At 41.4% G+C, this 20118-nt stretch overlaps 2 protein-coding genes across 4 annotated transcripts; one reads left to right on the forward strand and one right to left on the reverse strand.

The window, feature by feature from the left end:
• Window positions 1–1884: 1884 nt before the first annotated feature.
• Window positions 1885–14152, forward strand: LOC120729609 (ras association domain-containing protein 8). 2 transcript variants are annotated; one of them, XM_040025338.1, is made up of 6 exons: window positions 1885–2257; window positions 7008–7207; window positions 8684–9483; window positions 9642–9839; window positions 10230–10374; window positions 12223–14152. In XM_040025338.1, exons 2-6 carry the CDS (start codon window positions 7105–7107, stop codon window positions 12342–12344), a joined length of 1368 nt encoding a protein of 455 aa, XP_039881272.1. In that variant the 5' UTR covers window positions 1885–2257; window positions 7008–7104; the 3' UTR covers window positions 12345–14152. The 2 variants fall into 2 exon arrangements, with proteins under 2 accessions (XP_039881272.1, XP_039881273.1); XM_040025339.1 differs by having other exon boundaries at window positions 1885–2073.
• A 918-nt stretch (window positions 14153–15070) lies between these two features.
• bhlhe41 (basic helix-loop-helix family, member e41) lies at window positions 15071–20072 on the reverse strand. 2 transcript variants are annotated; one of them, XM_040025340.1, is made up of 5 exons: window positions 18733–20072; window positions 18572–18638; window positions 18293–18403; window positions 18077–18188; window positions 15071–17739 (listed from the first exon to the last, which is right to left on the reverse strand). In XM_040025340.1, exons 1-5 carry the CDS (start codon window positions 18792–18794, stop codon window positions 16796–16798), a joined length of 1296 nt encoding a protein of 431 aa, XP_039881274.1. In that variant the 5' UTR covers window positions 18795–20072; the 3' UTR covers window positions 15071–16795. The 2 variants fall into 2 exon arrangements, with proteins under 2 accessions (XP_039881274.1, XP_039881275.1); XM_040025341.1 differs by having other exon boundaries at window positions 18293–18400; window positions 18733–20066.
• Window positions 20073–20118: the final 46 nt, after the last annotated feature.

Raw genomic sequence — 20118 nt, forward strand, 5'->3', positions numbered from 1 at the left:
TTAATTGAACAAAACAAAAAAAACTCCTATCTACCAACGAAACTCTAACTATAGTATCACCATTGAACTACACATATCAAAGGCACTGTTTTTTGCAGACATGAGAGCAAATTTTGGACAAAAAGTAATTTCCACAGTGACAGGCATGTTCCAGCCACATGTTCATCAGTAAAATCACGTCCATAAGTTTTTGGACAAAGATACAAATTTTTTCATTTTGGTGGACAATTGTCATATTAATGAAATGCTTTAATTCTTCAATAGTTAATGTCTTTTTTCTTTTTTTGCTAAGCTAAAAATCTGTACTCAAGTCACATCTCGATTGTTTGATTTAGATTCTACAGTGGTGTCACACAGGGGCAAAACTACAAAAACCAATGTGTCACTCTCCAAGTATTTAACTGCACATTAAAGAAGCTTCTGTGCTATGACACATTTTACTCATTGTTTGAACATTTTGAGGAAAACTCAATTTGAGCACTCAAAGCACTTTTTACTTAAGTCTCATTCACACCTCACTTTTATATATGACTAAGGAGTTCTTGTCTAACAGTCACACACACACAGTCCAACTGATACAAGGATATCTCAACACATGGACTAGAAGAGCCGGGAATCAACCAAGCGACCTTCTGATTAGTAGATGGTCTGCTCTACCACCTGAACTACCGCTGACCCCCACATGTAGTGTCTCATTTCTGAGAACAAAATCATCAATCCTTCCAGGGCTGGATTTAAAAAAAAATAACAACAAAAAGTGTTCCATAACTTTTTAGATCAGTATCCTATATGTTGGTCCTACAGTCAAAGTACCCTAGTACCCAAGTCCATATCAGAATTTTAGCACCTAGCCATTGATCATAGGGTTGCCTTGTGCAGCTGGTGATATATCCAATGAAGAGACACCTAATGTAGAATAAAAAGCTTGTGTACAATAATCCAAGAATATAAGGTGACTAAATATATATTTTAAAGATCACAATATATGTTGAAAATGATCTAACAGACCTTTATATATATATATATATATATATATATATATATATATATATATATATATATATATATATATATATATATATATATACATATCAGACATTATACTTACTGACACAGTCCACTCCGCTGTGCTTTAGTTTTGAAAGCAATTTGGCAAAGATCAAATTGGTTATTACAAAAGCGATTATGCACATCAGTAAAATAAAAATGTATACATTTATACCAAACCTCTGATGAAGTAATGTAAACCTCATCAGACGTGTTGGTTAAGAGCACTTAAACCACTGATTGCACCACTTCTCTGTCCTTAAGAATTTAAGAGGAAAGTCTGTTTTGTCACAAGAGGGCACTAAGCCTCCGTTTATACGCGGTCTCACTGCTGTAGGCTCATCTTCATCATTTGCATCAGTTTGAATGCATCTACATGCTGTGTATTTGCAAGAAACTGAGGGAATGTAAATGCAGCCTACAAATTCATTCACGTGATTTCTAATATGAATATTTGACAGTGTAAATGATGTTGTTTGAAAATAAAAGTGTTCAGAGCACCAATTTGACTTTTTTTCCAGTTAGATGATACAATGTTGATTTATCAGCTCTTTATGTGAGCTTGCCTTTATGGTGTCTCAACAGAACTGGAAGTGAAACACGATGGTGTTTAAATGTCTATTTTCACTCTTTTGGTGCAGCCTAACTGTAGTTCAAAGCTTTTTCGCTCTCTCGCGGGCAGATTTTCAGTCACAGCCTACGCGACATCCCCCCTTATCCCAGTATTTCCTTATGTAAGAAAACCCTGCATGGTATCTTTCTTCTTCTTTTAAAAAGTCTGCGGATCTGTAAAAGTTGGCTGGAAGTCATCCTCCCCCTCACAGTGTATTGCAGCTTTAAAACAGTCCACAATGCCTTGCGGTGCGTCCCAGTTCCAATGCGATGTATTTACCAGCAGGAGTAATGAAACGGGGGAGAGGGGCTTTTTCCGCAGCTTATTGGTGAGACCGCAAAAGACTGTGTGCCTAGAGAGGACTGACACAAACTTTCGGACCGCGGATTGAAGCGACAGTTCATCTGTTTTCGGTGGGTTTCCTAAGCCTCTGTTTTTTTTCTGTTTTCGAAACGTGACTTTGTCGCAGTTCGTTGGTAGTGATTTACTGGGCAATGCTGAAAAAGGAGGACGAATTTTGCGGAATTCTCTCCTCTACCTGTGTTTTCCCTCTAAACTTCAGTCCGGACAGGAAGGACTAACTTTAATCCAGCAAAGGTAAGACCGTTACGCAACGTTGATTATTCGCAGATTGCGCCGCAGCTGAGCCCGCTGTAGTTGCGTGTAAGGCGGAGATAACGGAAACATTTCTGTAGTAGAATTTAGTTAGACTGCTCAGGACCCACTACAGCCCACTATCGCCATTTCTCGGGCTTCCTCCCACTCAACACCCACTACAGCTCGAGCTACACAAGCAGCTAGAAGGTGCTTGTTTTTGAGGTGTTTCAGCTCACAATGCTCCTTGCGTTCTTTCATGTGAATTTTAGAAATATTGTCAGTTACAATCATGTGACGTGCTCAAAGTCTATGTTTGCCCGTGTTGTGTTGGCTTGCCCCGGGTTTTTCCACAATATCGGGTAAGCTGCAGCTTCTTCTGCAAATATGTCAAGCTCGTATGGTCTCAAAAGTATGTATGCATGTTTAATAATTTAATAATCTGCATATAGAGCCACTTGGTTTATTGTGTCTAAAGCTCCAGTGCTTTAACCACTTTGACACCCACACACACACCAAGTGCAGCAGAACCAACCTGTAGAGTTGTTGCACTTGCACAATGTCTTATTCTCTGCAGCCTTGGAGCATTACTTGGGTTTTGTAGCGGAATCGAGTCATTTGGTGGTCTTTTCTGCATTCTGTAAAGAACCATGAAGACCAGGCTGAAAACAACCACCCACAGACTGGAAAAAAATATATATAATTGGCACATTTTTTTTTTTTTTTTTTTTTTTTTCGTGGCTGCCACTTCAGTTGCTCCTGCAAAAACCATTTGAGTTCTATAAACGCATACGCAACAGTTTGACTCACAGCTGCAGCTTTGCAAACCACAGTAACATGTAAAAGAAATTGGCCAAAGGCCTCTGGTTGCCCCGCTGAGCCGCCGCTGTGCTGCCCTGCTGCAGGAGCCTGCTGCTTGGCCCTCTGGCTCTTTAAAGCTGGCTAGTGAGCAGAGAATATGGCAAGGGAACAAAGGCGGCATTATTGCTGGCTGAACGTGCTGTCCAGATGTTCCAGATTCTGCCAGCACTGACCTCCCAAATGGGGGAGGTTGCTTCAGCGCTTAATAGTTTAATATCAACCAGACAGAAAAAAAGAGAGAGGAGTAGCTCCAGGGCAAGGGGCCACTGGAGACATCCCAAGAGCTGTGGGTGCTGGGTGTAGCCTAACTGGATGGGGGTTTAATCCCAAACTCTCTTATCTTCAGAGCGAAAACACAAATTCTGAGGAAGTGCTGGAAACATTTTTGTCCTTATTTTTGGGGTTACTTTGGTGGCTTGGGGCATTTACTTAAGGCACACACATTTAAAAAGCTTCACATGTAATAAGTATGTTGAATGCAATCCATTATCTTCTGCTACGTTTTCAGCGGATTTAGTATAGGTGCAATAAATGGACAACAACCATCAATTGGGAATCCTCAGTTTGAGCCTTGCAAACGCAATTTTTCTGACCTTGTAATTATTATTATTGTAGGTTCATGTTATTTAGGTGCCATTACCTACTGTTCTATTTTCCATAGCCACCAGTATCACTATGCAAAGGACCCCATAGCTTTCTTATCTCTTAGTCATGGCCTATTGGATTCTCACAGCCCAGGAATGCATACCCTGTATGTTATCAGTTTTCACTCTCCAGGATCAAGGCTTTTCTCTGGTCCTTACCATGCTCTGTGATGTTTACAGTTGCACAGGACATTGTACACACTCTAGGCTGGCATATCTGTGAACAGGAACTTCTTTATCTGGTCATCAGTGCAAGATGGATAACTTTTAGCCACAATTGTTCCATGATGTCAGCGTGTCTTACATTAATTAAAAACTTTTGCCTCACACAAGTGATTTAAAGCCAGGGATTATACTTGTTTATGTAGTTGTAGCGCTTGACTAAAAGGGAAGCAGTAGATTACTCCAGTTTGTTCCAACCCAGTCGCCTCCACAATAAAACCATCATCTGTCTCTGGCTGCTCACAGTGATCTATTTCACAACAGGTCTGTTACCAATTACAGCAGAGTATAAATTGCTACTAATTACATGCTACCCTGCAGGGTGTGCAATTTGAATTAAAGTTTGGTAAGTAATAGGCTGGAAGGTTTAGAGAAGACTTTTGTTGCTCCAGTCTGTAAGAAGGATCCTATTGTATTTAGTTAACAGCAGTGTGGGGGAGTTTTAAATCTCAGACGGCTTCTGCTATAAATCTTTATTAATAAAGATGCTGAATACGAATTCCAATAATGCCTGAATGCCTGAACCTCTGCTAGTAGCATTGTTTACCACCTTGTTGAACAATGGTTAGCAAATATAGACAGGAACTGGAATTTTATAAGAACCATTTTATTTTATAGTCTTGTGTTTTGCTTTGTTTTTGCTGCTTTACAGGCCTTTTCCTTGGTGAAGCACACTGGCTTTGATGTCCCCTTGTTCAGCATACTGATAAAATGCACAATACACCTGCCAGATCACGATGGCTGACAGACTGTAAATCCAAGACGCAGTTCCGTATTTAAGCTCTAACATAGAAACTCCTACAGTATTTCTGTATACTGTATGTTACTGAAATGTGTTGGTTGTGCTGAAACACCCACAGGAGCATATGGTAGCTTGTTTACAGCAGCAGCCAGTAGAAGCCTTTTCCCTGCCAGCTTGGTGTGCTCCTGTAGGTCTGGAGAAGTGTCATCAGCAGCCGGCCAGGCAGGCTGCTCATTTCTGCTCCTACACCTCACTACTCAAAGAAGACTACTTAACCAATACCAGACCGAAACAAATGTGAGCGGTCACTAAAGTCATTTGGGGTTGTTGTTTTTTTATACAGCTGATCATGGCTCAAATGGGCTTAAGCAGAATTTGCAGAAATTCGAGTGTTTCTCTGTCTTGTGAAATGCTTCTCTGGCAAAACACAAGCTGCCCAAATCAGCAGGCGGGCATCTCCCCAGGCTGTGGCTTTGACTGGCCAGAGGAATGGAGCTTGCAGGGCTCAGGATGGCACTCTGCCTCGCACCGCTGTGCCTGTATCATCAGTTGGGTTTTCTGGGTTAATGGTAATGAATACAAATGTTGCAAGCCTGGACTAAACCGAGTGACATTTGTAAATTCCCCTCTGAGTCTTATAGAGCTTTTGCAAAGAAGAAGCCCTGAATCAGCCAGCAGATATTTCTAATGCCAGTGAAATGCAAAGTGTTCCATGCAGTGGTCTTTTTAAAATCCCTTTCAGCCAGATGCCTTTAGTCTGGAAGTGTTGCTATAGTTTTTGTTTTTTTTTTCTTTTTCTTTTTTTCTTCCAATCAGAATGGCTGATCACCTCTGGCTGCTCCACTATGACTGCTTTGCATCAAGACCTAATCAGTGCCTGTTACTGTTTCTACGCCCCCCTGGAAAAAGGTCTTTTGGGTGATGGCAGAAAAATCTAAGCGTCTGCATGTGTTGGCCGTTATTCATGTTCCTCTACGTCCTTCAAGCATGTAATGCCATTCAGGTTCTGTTTTAAAAGAAGGATAATGGCACTGAAACTAGATGACACTAGTGCACATACATACATAACGCACACTGCAATGAAACTACCTAGGGTTTTTGCTTTTCTGCTTTTTGTATTGCAGATAGGTAGAAAATTCTTCAGTCAGTATTATGAAAATTGGAGGATTAAAAGATTTTATTTGTTTTATTTTTTTAATCCAACACTTTGGCTGTTTTTAAATTTCTAAAAACAATCATTTTAAAAATATCAACTTAAATTTCTGATAGGCTTTGAGGACCATCTTTTAAAACAGTAAATATTATTAAGAAGTCTACTTCTGTTTCTCTATTCTTGCATACCATACCTTGTAGCACTGCACAACGTCTTGACCATATTTAGAAAAACAATTGGCGATGGTGACTTTGTGGTTGTGGACAGGGGATATGTGGGGCGTACAGGAGGTTTAACGGCGGGGCGGGGGGGTGAACAAAAGAACCTTTTGACACAGTAGTGTAGGTGCATTGAAGGTTAGATTCATGGAGAGTGATACAGGTCTGCAGAGAAAGTATGCATTCATTCGGTTGCTGTCCTTGAAGTGCATGTCGACAGATGCCTCCATGTAGATTCTTGTTTCATGTGTGGTGTTTTGTCACTGGTTATTTACATCTTTGTGTAAGTAACCAGCTTTCATAGGCATAGCCACATAGCTGTTGGTATAAATCAGTCAATGTTAATATTAAACAAACTTCACGAGGATACATCTTTTCTTGTATTTTGCTGTATTGTTCCACAGTGGAGAATACGGGATTCTGTCAATACGATATACATGCCACGGCCATTTTACAGAACCGTGAGCACACATCCAAAACGAATCTCTCCTCCCCTGTGTTGTAATTCTTTCTTTCCTTTGTTTTAAATTACATTTACATTCCTTCTCTGTTTCTGTCCACCCTGCTAACTGAGTTAATCTTTCTTTCGTCGCAGCTGTACAAAAGCAGGAACTGGCCTTGGGAATGTCTCCTGGCACTCTCTTCCTGCACCCCCAACAGACATGTACCTATTCATAGAGAAGAACAAAACAACGGCGTTATGGCCAGCTGGCCCTGGCATGCCAGCCTCTTTGAGTCACTCTCACTGGATTATTTCTTACCTTAACCTACTGCGAAAATAGCACCTCTCTACCTCCACATTATTATTTTTCCCTTCTCAACTGGGTTCTTGTTAACAAGTAGGAAGTATACACCTTTGGCCTTGAGTACATGCAGACTAAAGACTTCCTGTTTCCCCTTGTTCTCTCCACAGCGAATTAATCAGAGGGGCTTCCGCTGCCCTGCCATTGCCACCTTCAGTAATGTTGGGGCCAGCACGCAGCACCCGGCCCCCTTGCTTCTGACCCAGCATGGAGCTCAAGGTATGGGTGGATGGAGTCCAGAGGGTTGTCTGTGGGGTCACTGAGGCAACCACCTGCCAGGAAGTGGTGATTGCTCTGGCACAGGCCATAGGTAAATAATCCCTATTTTATGAAAGCTACAATAAGCACACCTAAAGAAGGTCATTCAAAATGATTCAAGTAGTGTGAATGTATTAGTATTGTCATGCATCAGTAAGTAACTGATTTCTGCACAAAAATGTCATCATGAAAACATGAAAGGTTACACCTGCTGTAAAAAGACACTGATAATTGGCTAATAATTATTTTTCTTATACATGTTGGCCCAATGGTTGAATAGTTTACAATTATTTTTTTAATACCACAAACACTGAACAGACATTAACTTTCATCAAGTGTATTTTTATGCGTTAGCCAACCCACAAAGCTTTAATCTTGGTTTAAATCCCCTAAATGCCAAGTAAGTCCTAATGAAGTGAAAAAACAGACTCTCCTGCCTACATGCTAAGTCCCTGCAGAGATGTAGTGGGTCATAGGCTTCATTGGTACTTCCTTAGATCACAACACCCTACTCTCTCTTTCCATATGGTTCCTGCAAGAATAGGGGCACTTGAGCATACTGTATTGACATCACTTTCCACAAAGCCCAGGGTAGGAGGAGGAGGGGGAGGAGGAAGGAAAGTCTGACTCATCCCTCAGTCTCCTGCCAAACTGAGAAAGCAGCACTTCTGAGCCCCCTCCTTTGCTTTTTAACGCCATGTTAAGTGATCAGACATCAGTATTGATCTGGTACTTAAACCTTTTCTGTCTGCACTCTACTACTAAGTGTTGTGTCTACGTTTTCCCTAAACAGCAGAAAGCAGTTTCTTTGTTATAATCATTGAATGAAATGTACTGTGAAAGGATTGCTCATTGAGCTGAAATCGCTTAATAACACCCCAACAATGCAGATCTGTGCAGCTCACATCCTGTTTAGGCTGAATGTTCTGTATTCCAGACAGTATTTTTACAGTATGTTCAGACTGTACTCTATAGTGTGAGACTCAATGCTCTTGCTGCAGTTATAAAAACCTCTATAAGGTGTTTCAGAAACCATGTAAATAAGCTGGGTGAAATTGTTAACTGTTATTGTTAATGCAGCCAGAAAAATCATTCCAATGAGGTCATCATTCTAATCTGTGTGTGCTAATGGTTTAAAGGTTGGAAAGATTGTAAACACCAATCAATTAAAACCACTTGCATAATATTTGTAGGTCTCCCTTGTCCTGCCAGAATATGGTGTGAAAGTGGGACTCTTGGCACTGGTTTGCTGGTGGCAGGTCTTTAGGTTCATAAGGTAGTTTTTCCAGCATTTCCCACAGATACCTGATCGGAATGGGATCTCTGGAGTTTGAATGCTAGACGCACATCTTTCAGACTTTGTCGTCTCAACATCCAGTTGAATATTAGGACCCAAGTTTTCTTAGTTAATGTTTAGTGTATGTTGATCACATCACAACTGCATTTCTATGACTTTGTTTTAGAGATTTTTTTTTTCTAGCAGCAGTTGTCACGTAAATGTAAATGTGCTATACTGTGTTGTTTTCAGGTCGCACTGGAAGATACACTCTTGTAGAAAAATGGCGTGACACTGAGCGTCACTTAGCCCCTCACGAAAGCCCCGTGGCTTCCCTGAACACTTGGGGCCAGTATGCTGGTGATGTCCAGCTGATCCTGCACCGCACAGGCCCTTCACTGACTGAAAGACCCCCCTCAGAAGGGCCCCCTCTCAGGGGGCCAGAACGCGGTTTGCATCGACAAAGCCTCCCTCCGCTTGCAAAGCTTCGTCATCCCAATGATCGCTCCCTTCGCCGCCGTGAACCCCGCCGCAAGTCTCTTACATTCACTGGTGCACCCAGAAGCCTTAGGGAGATACTGAGCGGAGGCCGGATTGGTGAAGCCGAAGCCAAACGAAGGCTTCTTCTAGGAAATGGAGGAAGTCTTCACCATGCTGGACCCACTATCGGGACCACGTCCCCCAGCCTTTGGGCCTGCCGCATGGAAGATCTGGTCAGGCTGGTCGGTCTGCAGAGAGAGACTCTCAACGTGTTGGAAAAAAAGCTTGAGGCCTATGAAGCTGAACTTCAAGTCTGGGCTGAAGGACGAGGGGGGCGAGGTGAAGGGTGCGCTGGGAACCCAGGTGTAGGTGGAGGGTTAATAGAGGAGATCCTGAGGTTTGAGAAGTACCTGAGGAAGAATGAGGTGGAGATGGAGGAAGAGGAGTTTTGGGCCACTGAGCTACAAATTGAGCTTGAAAGTGAGAGACAGCTGGAGGAAAGGCTGCAGGAGCTTCGTGGGCGTCTGCAGAGCTGTGAACTGGAGATTGAGGAGAAACTGGCAATGGTGCAGGTGTGTTGTATGTGGGAGCTTTTTTTGTTAGATTGGATTTGTGGGCGGAAAATACGTTTTTCATCATTGTTTCAAAGGTTTTACAGACTTTCTAGTCATCTTTTGTTCCTTCCTTTTCCCTGAGTAGTTTAGTTTCTTTCTTTTTCTTCCACCTTCAGGGTGTAGAGGCAGGCCTGGAAGAAGAGAAACTGCAGAGAGAGCGGCAGGAGACCCAGTGGGTCAGTGAGGCTGAGGCTCGGGCTCAGGTCCTTAGGATCAAATCAGAATTGAAGGCCCAAGAAAGACAGGCTGTCCAGCTGGAGAGCAGTTGCAAAGCTGTGGACAGGTCGCTTGGACAGAGTAGCAAGAAATTGCAGGTGACTGATTTGAATGCAGTGTGCAAACTTTCTATGAAAACACTGCTGCAGAATGATGTAATTATAACACAACTCTATCAGCAAGCTCTTCTTTAGCACTGTTCCTCTAAGCTGTGAGGAACAGTGATAGAGGAGTGCTGAGTATTACTCACTCAATTTAGAATCAATAGGAAACACTGATAACAAACCACAGATAACAAACAAGTGCTGTTGTTCTATGTGATGGTTTTTTTGTTGTTGTTGTTTTTTGTTTTTTTTAATTAGTCAAACATTTTGAGCATTTGTCTGAACTTTTCATGGAAAAAGAAGCTGTCTGAAGCTGCTGGTAATACTTTGCGGTCTTCTGAAAAATAATTTCTCCCACTGCTGCGTTTTTTTTTTTTATTGAAGGACATGCAGCATGACCTGGAGCAGCTGACCAAGGAGCTGAGGCAGGTTAACCTGCAGCAGTTCATCAAGCAGACTGGCACCAAGGTCACTGTACTGCCAGCTGAACCTGCTGAGGAAGGAAGTACCCACAACAGCCCCGGTATAGGTATTGAAATTTTCTTCCAAACATTGAATAAGTAGCTGTTTCGGGTCTTCTGGGAAGTTTTCTTTGGAGTAAAATATGTAACTACAACTCCGTATTGCAATGTGGATGCTTTTGTAGCCAAAGTGTGGAGTCTGTAACAGTGGTTTCTTTGAACTAATGGTATGTCAAATTGCAGCGTGCCTTTTGGTGGTTTTTCACATGCTTAACATGTGATCTTTTTTTTTCTTTCTTTTTTTTAATGAAGTAAGAAAGCTGAGATTGAGTTTGCCTGTGCATTAATACAGTCAGTCTGTTCCACCAAGGTGCTCATTATTCTGCTGCCTCGTGTCTTAACAGCATGCTGAGTGAAAATGACTCTGCTGTGTGTTTAAGTGTTTGTTTTCTTTGAGCTTAATCTCATTGTAAACTGTAGGGATTGTATTCACCTTGGACCAGCAGGTAGAGACTAACTGCTGAGGGCCGAGACTTGGTTTTAGGGATTCAAATTAGATTGGGTAGAAAAAAGTATCTCGATGGCTCTCCCTCACCTTGTCCCATCAACTGACTCGTTAAACTGGGAAGGCAAAGGCTCAAGGCAAGGTTGCTAGGGAGCTCAGTATGCCCATGTATGTTCATAGGGAGCAAGAGTGAGAGTTCTTTATTATGTAGGATAAAAGCTTAAGTGTATGTTTGCGTGAGAGAAAGAGAGCGAGATTATCCTGCTGAAAACTGTGGTAGGTAAAGGGCTCAGACCTAGTTTATTACCCCCTTCAGTGGCAGTTTTAATCTCCACATCAGTCTGGATAAAGAGAGACCTAGTATCAGTTGTTTGCTACGTTTATTTATTCTTGACTCCTTCACATCTTCAGAAGTTTCTGTGGTGGGTCATTGGACCAAAGCTATCTCATCCTACAAGAAACCGTCAGACAGCTGACACATAAATTAAGAGCACTCAGTGAGAAAGTAATGCAACAAAGGAAATGAACCATCATCCAGCTAGTTGTTAAAAACTTTACGATACCAACCCACAGTTGGATATAACTCTTAAGTTTTGCAATTCAGCCTTTTGTAAAAACATAAAAAAACAACCTCAGAACCGAATGTATAAATGCAAAGGCATAAATATGATAATAATTAAGCCTTTATTCTCATGCATAGGAATGATTTTGGTACTCCACATTCACACCTCCCTAAAAACTGAGCATTTATTTTTAAGTAAATAAAAACCTGGATTTCCGTTTATTAATACTGAATATTGAATCGCTTTATTTAAATGAAGTCATTCATCTGAATGAATTCTATTTACTGTGCATATAGTGAAGCTGGTTATATAGTTTGGTTATACTGATGGTGTAATAATGTATGCCACATTGGATTTGTGCTAATTGAATTGAACTGTTTACACCATTGGATCTCTTAGATGCACTTCATGGTAATAGTTTCTCATTATGAAAAGTAATAATGGAGGGTTGATGATGATCTTCTTGTAACCTTCAGTGCAGAGTGTAAATCAACAAAGGCTTTAGTTCCTGGCCATTAAAATTAACTGCACTGGCTGATTCTTTGCATGGCCCAGTCCTGCCCCCTGGTGCCCGTTTAGCAAAATTACACTGCATTACATCATCAGCATGTGTATGTTTTTAAATAATGGTTGTCATTTGGAAATCTCACCATTAAAATTTGCATTTATTCATAAGCTTTGAGGCATTAGTTGATCATAAATCAAGTTTTAAATTTAAAAAAATGCTAAATGTTAGTCTTTGATGCCGCTTGCCACAGTCCAATGCTTTTATTATTAAAATTTTGAAATGCACTTGATAGTTAGAGTATTGTTTCTCATTTTGGTGATGTTTTTATATTTGTTGTTAGATTTAGTGCCCCTGTCTGGCTCGTTAAAGCGCCCTGTGTCGACCCTCCCGATGCCCAATCATCTCCGGGCCCTTCACAGTCCTCTCAGCTCTGGTCTGAACCCAGAAGGGATCTATGTGTGAGACGGTTCTGCTGTGGAAGCAACACATCTTGCCCCCGTGCCAACAGCCAGTTTCACCCCAGAACAGTTTTGTAAGTTGATATTTTAGTACAGAATGCCTCCGTAGCACACTACTATGCACTGTTTTTGTTTTTTTTCTCAATTAAGGCAACCTTTACTTTGAAGATGTAATCTTTGACTAAAAGGCATGGAGCACTTGGTAGGAATGAGAGATGGTTAGCAGCTATGGCATGAAAAAAAAAATGATAACAGAACCAATAAATTACCATGTAAACATCTGGCTTTTTGTTATAAACATATCCACCTGATGTACTCTCACTTCAGTACCTGCTGAATGATGTTTATTGTTTTCTGCATAGCATGGTGAATCAAAACTATTGCCTTTGGAATTTTGGGTATGTGAACCTATGAACCTTGTGTCTTTAAAATCAGCTGATTCTTAAATAAGTGAAGGATCTACTTAGAGTAAAATTGTGAACAATCCATCATTTTGCATATCAGAATCTATTCCTGCGATCTTTGTTCAAATTAAAACTATGCACAAATGCTTTCCTTACTGTAGAATGTTGCATTCTGTATGCACCAAAATGATGGCTTATTGTAAATATGTTTTCTTACTTTTCATCTTTATTTAGTGGATTAGTATATTTTATTACCAAGCGGTGCATTTACCGTCATACCAATGCTGTTCCTCATTCCTGCAGTAATATCTGCACACTGAAATGGTGTTATTAATCCTTTTACACTGATTTTGTTTTTTGTTTGTTTTTGTTTTTTTTTCATTTTGTGTCCTCACACTATATTTTTGCCAAATGTGTTATGCTTGTTTTTCTTGATTATCATGTGGCCAAAGATAGGCAGGTCTTGATGCATGATTATGTTGTCCATATATGAATGTGCACAGCAACCACACTCCATTTACTCTGTTAGTTATATCTGAAAATGGAGGCATGTAGTAATAGGGTGGATAGTTCCAGCTAAGCTAGTGTGTCTATTAGAGTTTGTTTGTAACTATGAGCATCAAAATAGCCAAGGTATGAAGCCCTTATTAAGTAGTAAATCGTGTGTGTGTGCGTGTGTGTGTGTGTGCGCGTGTGTGTGTGTGTGCGCGTGTGTGTGTGTGTGCGCGTGTGTGTGTGTGTGCGCGTGTGTGTGTGTGTGTGTGTGTGTGCGCGAACACAAACGTGTGAACTCCTTGGGTTGTAGTCCAGCTGCTAATTACATCAAAGTGCCTTATATCAATTCCACAGTGGGTGTATTCAAATAATGTACAGTAAATCTTTAGTGGGGCCATTTAAGGAATGAGCCAGTTTAGACCAAATGTGAGTAGATATTAGTGAGAGAAGCTAAAACGGCACAGCAGCAAAGAGTATATAGTATTTTTTTTTTTTTTTCTATAGTTGTTGTTTTTTTGTTTTGTTTTGTTTTTTGTTTTTTTTTTGTGTCCCTGTGGAAGGAAAGTACATTAGTTTTCATGCTTTTTTTCTCCCCTTGGTGTATTATTGTCACCATAACAGTAGTGCTGTAAAATGAAGTAAACATTAGTTTAGATTTATTACTTGTCATGCAGCACATTTATACTGTAGGTTGGATCAGTACTGTCTCATAGTTATGGTCGTTGTTTACAGCTGCATATCTTCTAGAAAAGCGTAAGATGTCGACTGTACATAACCTGTTTTTTGTTGTTGTTGTTTTTTCTTCTTCTTCTCTGCCTTAATATACTGCAAAGTGTTGACAGATGTATGGCTGTAACAGGCTGCTGATATGACATGGATTGCATGGTTCAATAAACCATCTGACAAAATTAAATGTGTCGCTGGTGCTTGATGTAAGTGTTAAAAACAGCCCATGGGTGTAAATGAAAAGGATTCTGTACTACGTTGTATAGTGTTTCCGCTTTTCACCAGTAGGGGGAGACATTTACTTTGTAATTGAGGCAAACATGGTGGGAAATGCTCAGGAGTTGGGTATGTTTACATGCAAAAGAATGCAGTGAGGAAAAAGAATAATGTTAGAATATGAAAATGAGCTGTTTAGAAAAAGTGTGTTTTTGGTGAAACTTCATTTCACCAATCTAAACTTTGAATCTAAATTTTCAAGGGTTTTTCTTTTTTGTACCATAATTAAGACTTTTTTTTTTTGAATTTTGTTGTTGTTGGATTTGTAGTGTGGGTCTTATTCCATCAATAATGAAACGTGCATAATGAACTTGTTTATACCGTTACCAAGATTGCTTTTAAAAGGGGAAAAAAAAAAAAAAAAAAGGTGAGAAACTGGAATGCCATGTTAATATTAAAATGATATTGCTACAAGCCAATTAACGGCAACAACAAAGACTGGTTTTAACCTTGTTTAAAGCTTTTGACAGGTTGGAATGAGGGCCCCCTGTTTTTCTTCAGCCTGTACAGACAGACTATAATCTCACTTCATCACCCCTTTTATCACATGACTTTTGTTTAAAGCCTTGGCTTACTGTACATTCCTCTGCTGTGACCTGTCAGCTGATGTGTAGCATTACATTCCACCCATTGAACTTCTAATATTTTTATTATTCATTAATCCCATTATACTAATGCTGTCCAATATTTTGTATTGTTTCTCGTGACCTATGTTACACGTGTATGTACTTGTTGCTTATTAATAGACAATGACCGAAGCTGGATTTTATTGCACGTAAGACTGTGAAGACATGAAAAACTGGTGTAGAATAAGAAGTAATCTGCAATGTTCAGATTTTGATATTTATTTTACAACTCATCAGCAATAATTTAGAACAGCATATGTGTAAAGCATTAACGAAATGTGCAACAGTTGCTCAGTTAAGTCTTTAAAAAAAATCCATAGACTTCTACAACATTGACAAAGACATGTATACTTCTTGATATATTCACAAAAACCTATTTACAAACACACATGCCACTTTATAGAACAGCTGTTAACAGATCTGAGGCAAAAACCCAGCTGAGGAAAACTACAAAAGCAATGTCATGTAGGCGAAATACAATGAGAAATCTGAAAAAGCAGAACAGCACTATACTTAGTGGGAATTATTTATAAAAAAAGAGGCCAGGATAAAGTTCTTAAAATGACCAGACTTTCTTTCCTAGTTTTAGACAATTAAAAAAAAAAAAAAAAAACTATGGTTTTACATGATGATAGCACAGTATCCCAGATGATGACCTGATGTGTAGTTGGGTTCAGGGTTTTCAAACTTGATTGTGATTTTAACCCCTGAAAGAGCTAGAAATCAGTTTTTTTGTAAAATCTGGCAACTTGGTTAACTCCCACTTTACTGCATGGAATCATCACAACATATCCAATATCTCTTTTCATTGATGGAACAAAATCTTTTTTTTTAATTTCAAGACAACACAATAGAAAGGTTCAAAGAGAACTATAATGATTTACTTTAATGATGAGGTGACTTTTCAGGGTGGAGTGGGTAAAAGCAGAAAAAGTGCACTTAAAAGAGTAACTCAAAGAGCAATGCCATTCTACATACAAACTTTAACAGCTGGGAAAATACAGGTACATTCAATATCAAAGATCTTTAAGGTGCTATCCTACAATGTTTCCTGGAGGTACAGAAGGTCACTGCATCTCTGTGCAGAAATGCTTCAGTCAGGGGATGTACAATATGCTGGTCAAGCAAATCCTTATGAATGAAGGCTTTGTCTCTCCATTAATAGTTTTATTACATCTGTTTCTTTCTTCTTTTTATTTCTTTTTTTGCCACAAGGATACAGAAAGCAACGGAAACCAGAGTAACTGTAGTGGGAGTGAAATGAAGGAATTTATGCATAACACCTCTCCCGTGAATGTATTACAAATGTTTTATTAAAACATGAGACTTTTATATGTGTTGTGTATGATGGAGATGCTGTCTGTGTATGTTCTGAAAGGGGGATGCGTTTCAGTTCTCAGGAGGTACAGTAATGTGCCTCCCAGCTTACCCATGCAAAGTTGGGGATAGATGCACTTCCAGGACCACCCATTTTATAGGCCCCATTTAGTACACATTTACATGGTAATGAATCTTTCAGGTAATAATATTTACAGTCAGAGTCAGCCAAGTTATTAATAATCTTGGCAGAGGTCAGTTGCAACTTCATACATCCAAAGAGACTCATTGACTGGAATATTGCGCACTGCTGCAGTACTCAAAGTTTTGGCACCAATGCTGCCATGTCAAAATAGTTTATCAAAGAGGATAAAAAAACTAACTCCAGCACAACACGGCCGTGTAGTGTCAATCATTGTCGATAATCATTCAGATTGTTTAATCTAGCATAAGTGCAAAAGGCACGCGCCGTCACAACTGTCCTCTCTTTCGCCAAGATATTGTACACGAGCAACTCTCCTGTGAAACCCCGTTTAAAACTAGCCTAATTATTTAAAAAAATGAAGATACATAAACTCCTCGAGAATGCGCAGAGAGGTAACACGGACTAATTAGCTCCTCTGACACCCAGAAAACTGGTCGTGTGAGCTACTCTTGCTCTCCTGGGACGTGTCGCCTACGTCACCCTCTCCGTCGTCACTAGCGGGACTCTCCTCGCGCTCCTCAGGTGAGCCCTCGTCAGCCTCGAGTGACCCGTCGGTGTCTAGAGAGGGTGAGTCCTTGGACTGAGAAGCGGCTCCAAAGTGCGCAGACAGGCCGGGGAACGCGGCAGCAGCGGCCGCCGCCGCCGCCGCTGAGGCGTGAGCGGGATATAGCCAAGGGAAAGGGGAAGCAAGGGCGGCCGCCGCAGGGTACATGTACTTTTCAATGTTGTTCTTGTCGAAAAAAGGCATGTAAGAAGCAGCGGCTGAGGGGTTAATGAAGTAGAAAGGCATGCAAATCGGTGTCTGCTGTCCCACACTGCTTATTCCCATCAGAGAGTTCATAAACGCCACGTCGGGCCTGGTGAGGTCTGCGCCCCCTGCCCCGTTCCCAGGCCAGCTCATCTTTGGTTTTTTGGCAGCCCGCTCATCTCCGAACTCTTGCTTGATTTTCACTGCCTTTGGTCCCTGCGCCTTATTGCGCTCACATTCTTTATCTTTGCCGTCGCTCTTTTCTGCCTCGCCCCCGTATCCACTGTCCGTGTCTGTGTCATTCTCGTTGAGCTCTCCACCCTGGGTCCTCTGGATGACGGGGACACAATTGGCTTGGCTGTCAGATTTCTGACCATCCTGTGCGTCCCCGGCGGGCAGCTGGTGTTGTAGTGGCTGCGCGCCGGGCTGGAACTGCGCCAGCACCTTGTGAAGGTGGTTGATCAGCTGCGCGCACCTCTGCTCCCGTGCTGTCCAGTTCTCAAACTGACTCAGGTATTGCAGGACCTCTTTGGCACAGGCCTGGAATCCGGAGTGGAACGCATCCAGATCAGCGTGAATGGAAGATTTCATCGACCGGTCTCCTGCGAAGCAAGGAGTTTGAAGAGTAACAGATCATTATTCTGTAAGATGCTCATCATAACTAGTGACGAGACGAGGCTAGCGACTCAGACAAAGTGAACAGATGCGGTATTAATAGGAAGAATCTTGAAATACACAATAAAGCATCCAAGCTGAGTCTACTCTAGCTCCTCTTTCTTCAATTCTGCTCGTTCTGCTATTTTAAAAACGGAGATTAATAAAGTTTCCCCAAATCCGGTCAGTTAAATGATAAAAACCCATATCCATTTAATTATTGTCAAGAAGTGCAGTTTCTTTACAAAACTTTATGTATATGAGGATTGAGTTCGTTCATCTTACCATTCTGCAAAGCAATAATCTTCTGGTGCTGCTGCTCAGTGACAGCAGTCAGCGCGTTTAAGTGTTTCAGCGTTAACTCCAGGACGACTGCCTTCTCCAAGTGCCCGAGCGTCTGTGGAGAAAATCAGAGGTTGTGTTTGGCTGTTTACGAGGTCTCTGTCATGTAAAGCCATGTCCTGAGCACGTATAAAACTTTTCATGATTTCGTGATCTCACCGACAGCTTGAGATGTTCGGGTAACAAATCCTTCAGCTGCCCTATACATTCGTTGATTCTGTCTCTCCGCTTCTTCTCTATCAACCGGTGTGGTAACTTGTATGCGTCCTGCTGACAAAATACGAGTGTTTAATTAATCAGAACAGGAACACGCTAGTAACACTATAACACTAGTTACAGTGTGTTTCATATCATTTGTGGTATTTTTAAGGAACAACTGTGAAAACAAGCTACATATTAGAATAATAATATTTTTTTTAAAAAAAACAATGCGCGCACCTTCCCACCATCCTCTCGCTTTATTCCTCTTTTGGATTTACACATGTAGAGTGAGGGGTAATCCACCCTACGGACACGGGGAAAGTGTCAGATTATTCACCAGGTCGTCATGACAGTTTATTAGGCATACTTTGACAGAGTTTGCCAAAAGCGATACTCACCCCAAGAAATCCGCGTGCTCCATGAACTGCCTGTCCTGTAAATGCGGTATTCGTTCATCCATCTCTCCTCTGCTGGTTCTTTGCTTCTTCTGAGCTTCTTTTGGGAATGTTTGTTATTCCAACGACCCACGCGCGGACGGCTGAGGCAGATAATGCACAGTGCGTGTCCTCCAGTGGAGCTGCGCGTCAGACTGATGTCTATAGTTCCCTGAGCTGCCACTTTGCAAAGCCGTCGGCTCTGTGGTTAGAGCGCACGCGCGCCTCCGGTTGGGAACAGCTTCCGACTCACGTGTAGGCTGCACCAGCACAAAGTCCGGTAATTAGACCTTGTCTGTAATATTGCAGCTATCGACGCTGCTTCTATGGCGACTAAGTCCAGGCCATTTTGACCAGGCTGCTGAAACGTGATTCGTGCGCAAAATGCAAAGGAGCAGACGCAGGCGCGTGGAGCGAGGCAGAATAATGATCCTCAGATGCAGCGGTTTTGCATCTAGTTTTATGGGCTACAAAACTTCACAGCTCGTGTTTGCTGTGCAAGCGCTGAGCTGCCGGAGCGAGACACAGACTTCTAAACTGATCACGAACAGTCGCACTTCGGGAAAGAAGCCTCCGCGAGATAAAAACAAGAACCGGTCACGTAACGTGACCGAGCCTGAACAGCAGACAGGTTATTGTGGCGTAAACACGGAGCGTAAACATGGGGGTGTGAGCTTTTTAAAGTCCACAAAATGTGTGCGCTCATGCGTTTTCATGCACCCTGCACGCTCTATGTACGTTGTTGTGCGACAGGACAACCTTAGTTGTACATCAATTCCCCAAAGCTGCGTTGTCAGTAACCATGGCACCGGCCCAGCTGTGTGCTGAAACACGTGCGTCGCAGTTCTTTTATTAGTCTCGGGATAAAGTTTTGTGACTTGTTAGTCCGACGTGCTGAAAATGATGAGTGATCACAGTCCCCTTCAAACACCTCGGTTTCTCGTAAGCCCGTTAGTTTTCTGTATTGACCGCGATAAACACGTGAAGCGTGAGGATAAAAAGAAATAAAAACCTTTTATATATAAATGAGTTACTGCATATTTATAGTTTAACCACATACAGTTCATCTGTTACTGACACCTGCTCCTTCCTTGCGAACGTTAAAATGATCCAAAAACACTAAAATCTGCGCCACTGTAATGCCCTCACATGCCTTGTGATCACATTACTCGTTCCTGTAAGTCATGTGACACGTTCTGGCTGGCGGCATATGGTTGTCTTGTGTAACTGCTGACAAAGAATGAAACAGTCACTTGGCTCTTTAATGAAGTGTCACCTCCTCTGTGCTGGCTGTTCATTAACTCATACCTGCTGATCCCTCTCTGTACTTTCCCTTTCTTGTTTTTAATG

The sequence above is a fragment of the Simochromis diagramma genome, unplaced genomic scaffold (assembly GCF_900408965.1).
Source record: "Simochromis diagramma unplaced genomic scaffold, fSimDia1.1 OVJJ01000293.1, whole genome shotgun sequence".
Taxonomy (NCBI): domain Eukaryota; kingdom Metazoa; phylum Chordata; class Actinopteri; order Cichliformes; family Cichlidae; genus Simochromis; species Simochromis diagramma.

Coding starts and splice junctions, on each gene's coding strand:
- bhlhe41 (XM_040025340.1), bottom strand. CDS start 18,794: ATGGATGAACGAATACCGCATTTACAGGACAGGCAGTTCATGGAGCAC. Junction 18,639..18,732: donor GAGCACGCGGATTTCTTGGG/GTGAGTATCGCT, acceptor CCGTGTCCGTAG/GGTGGATTACCCCTCACTCT. Junction 18,189..18,292: donor CCGAACATCTCAAGCTGTCG/GTGAGATCACGA, acceptor TTTTCTCCACAG/ACGCTCGGGCACTTGGAGAA.
- LOC120729609 (XM_040025338.1), top strand. CDS start 7,105: ATGGAGCTCAAGGTATGGGTGGATGGAGTCCAGAGGGTTGTCTGTGGG. Junction 7,208..8,683: donor TGCTCTGGCACAGGCCATAG/GTAAATAATCCC, acceptor TGTTGTTTTCAG/GTCGCACTGGAAGATACACT. Junction 10,375..12,222: donor CCACAACAGCCCCGGTATAG/GTATTGAAATTT, acceptor ATTTGTTGTTAG/ATTTAGTGCCCCTGTCTGGC.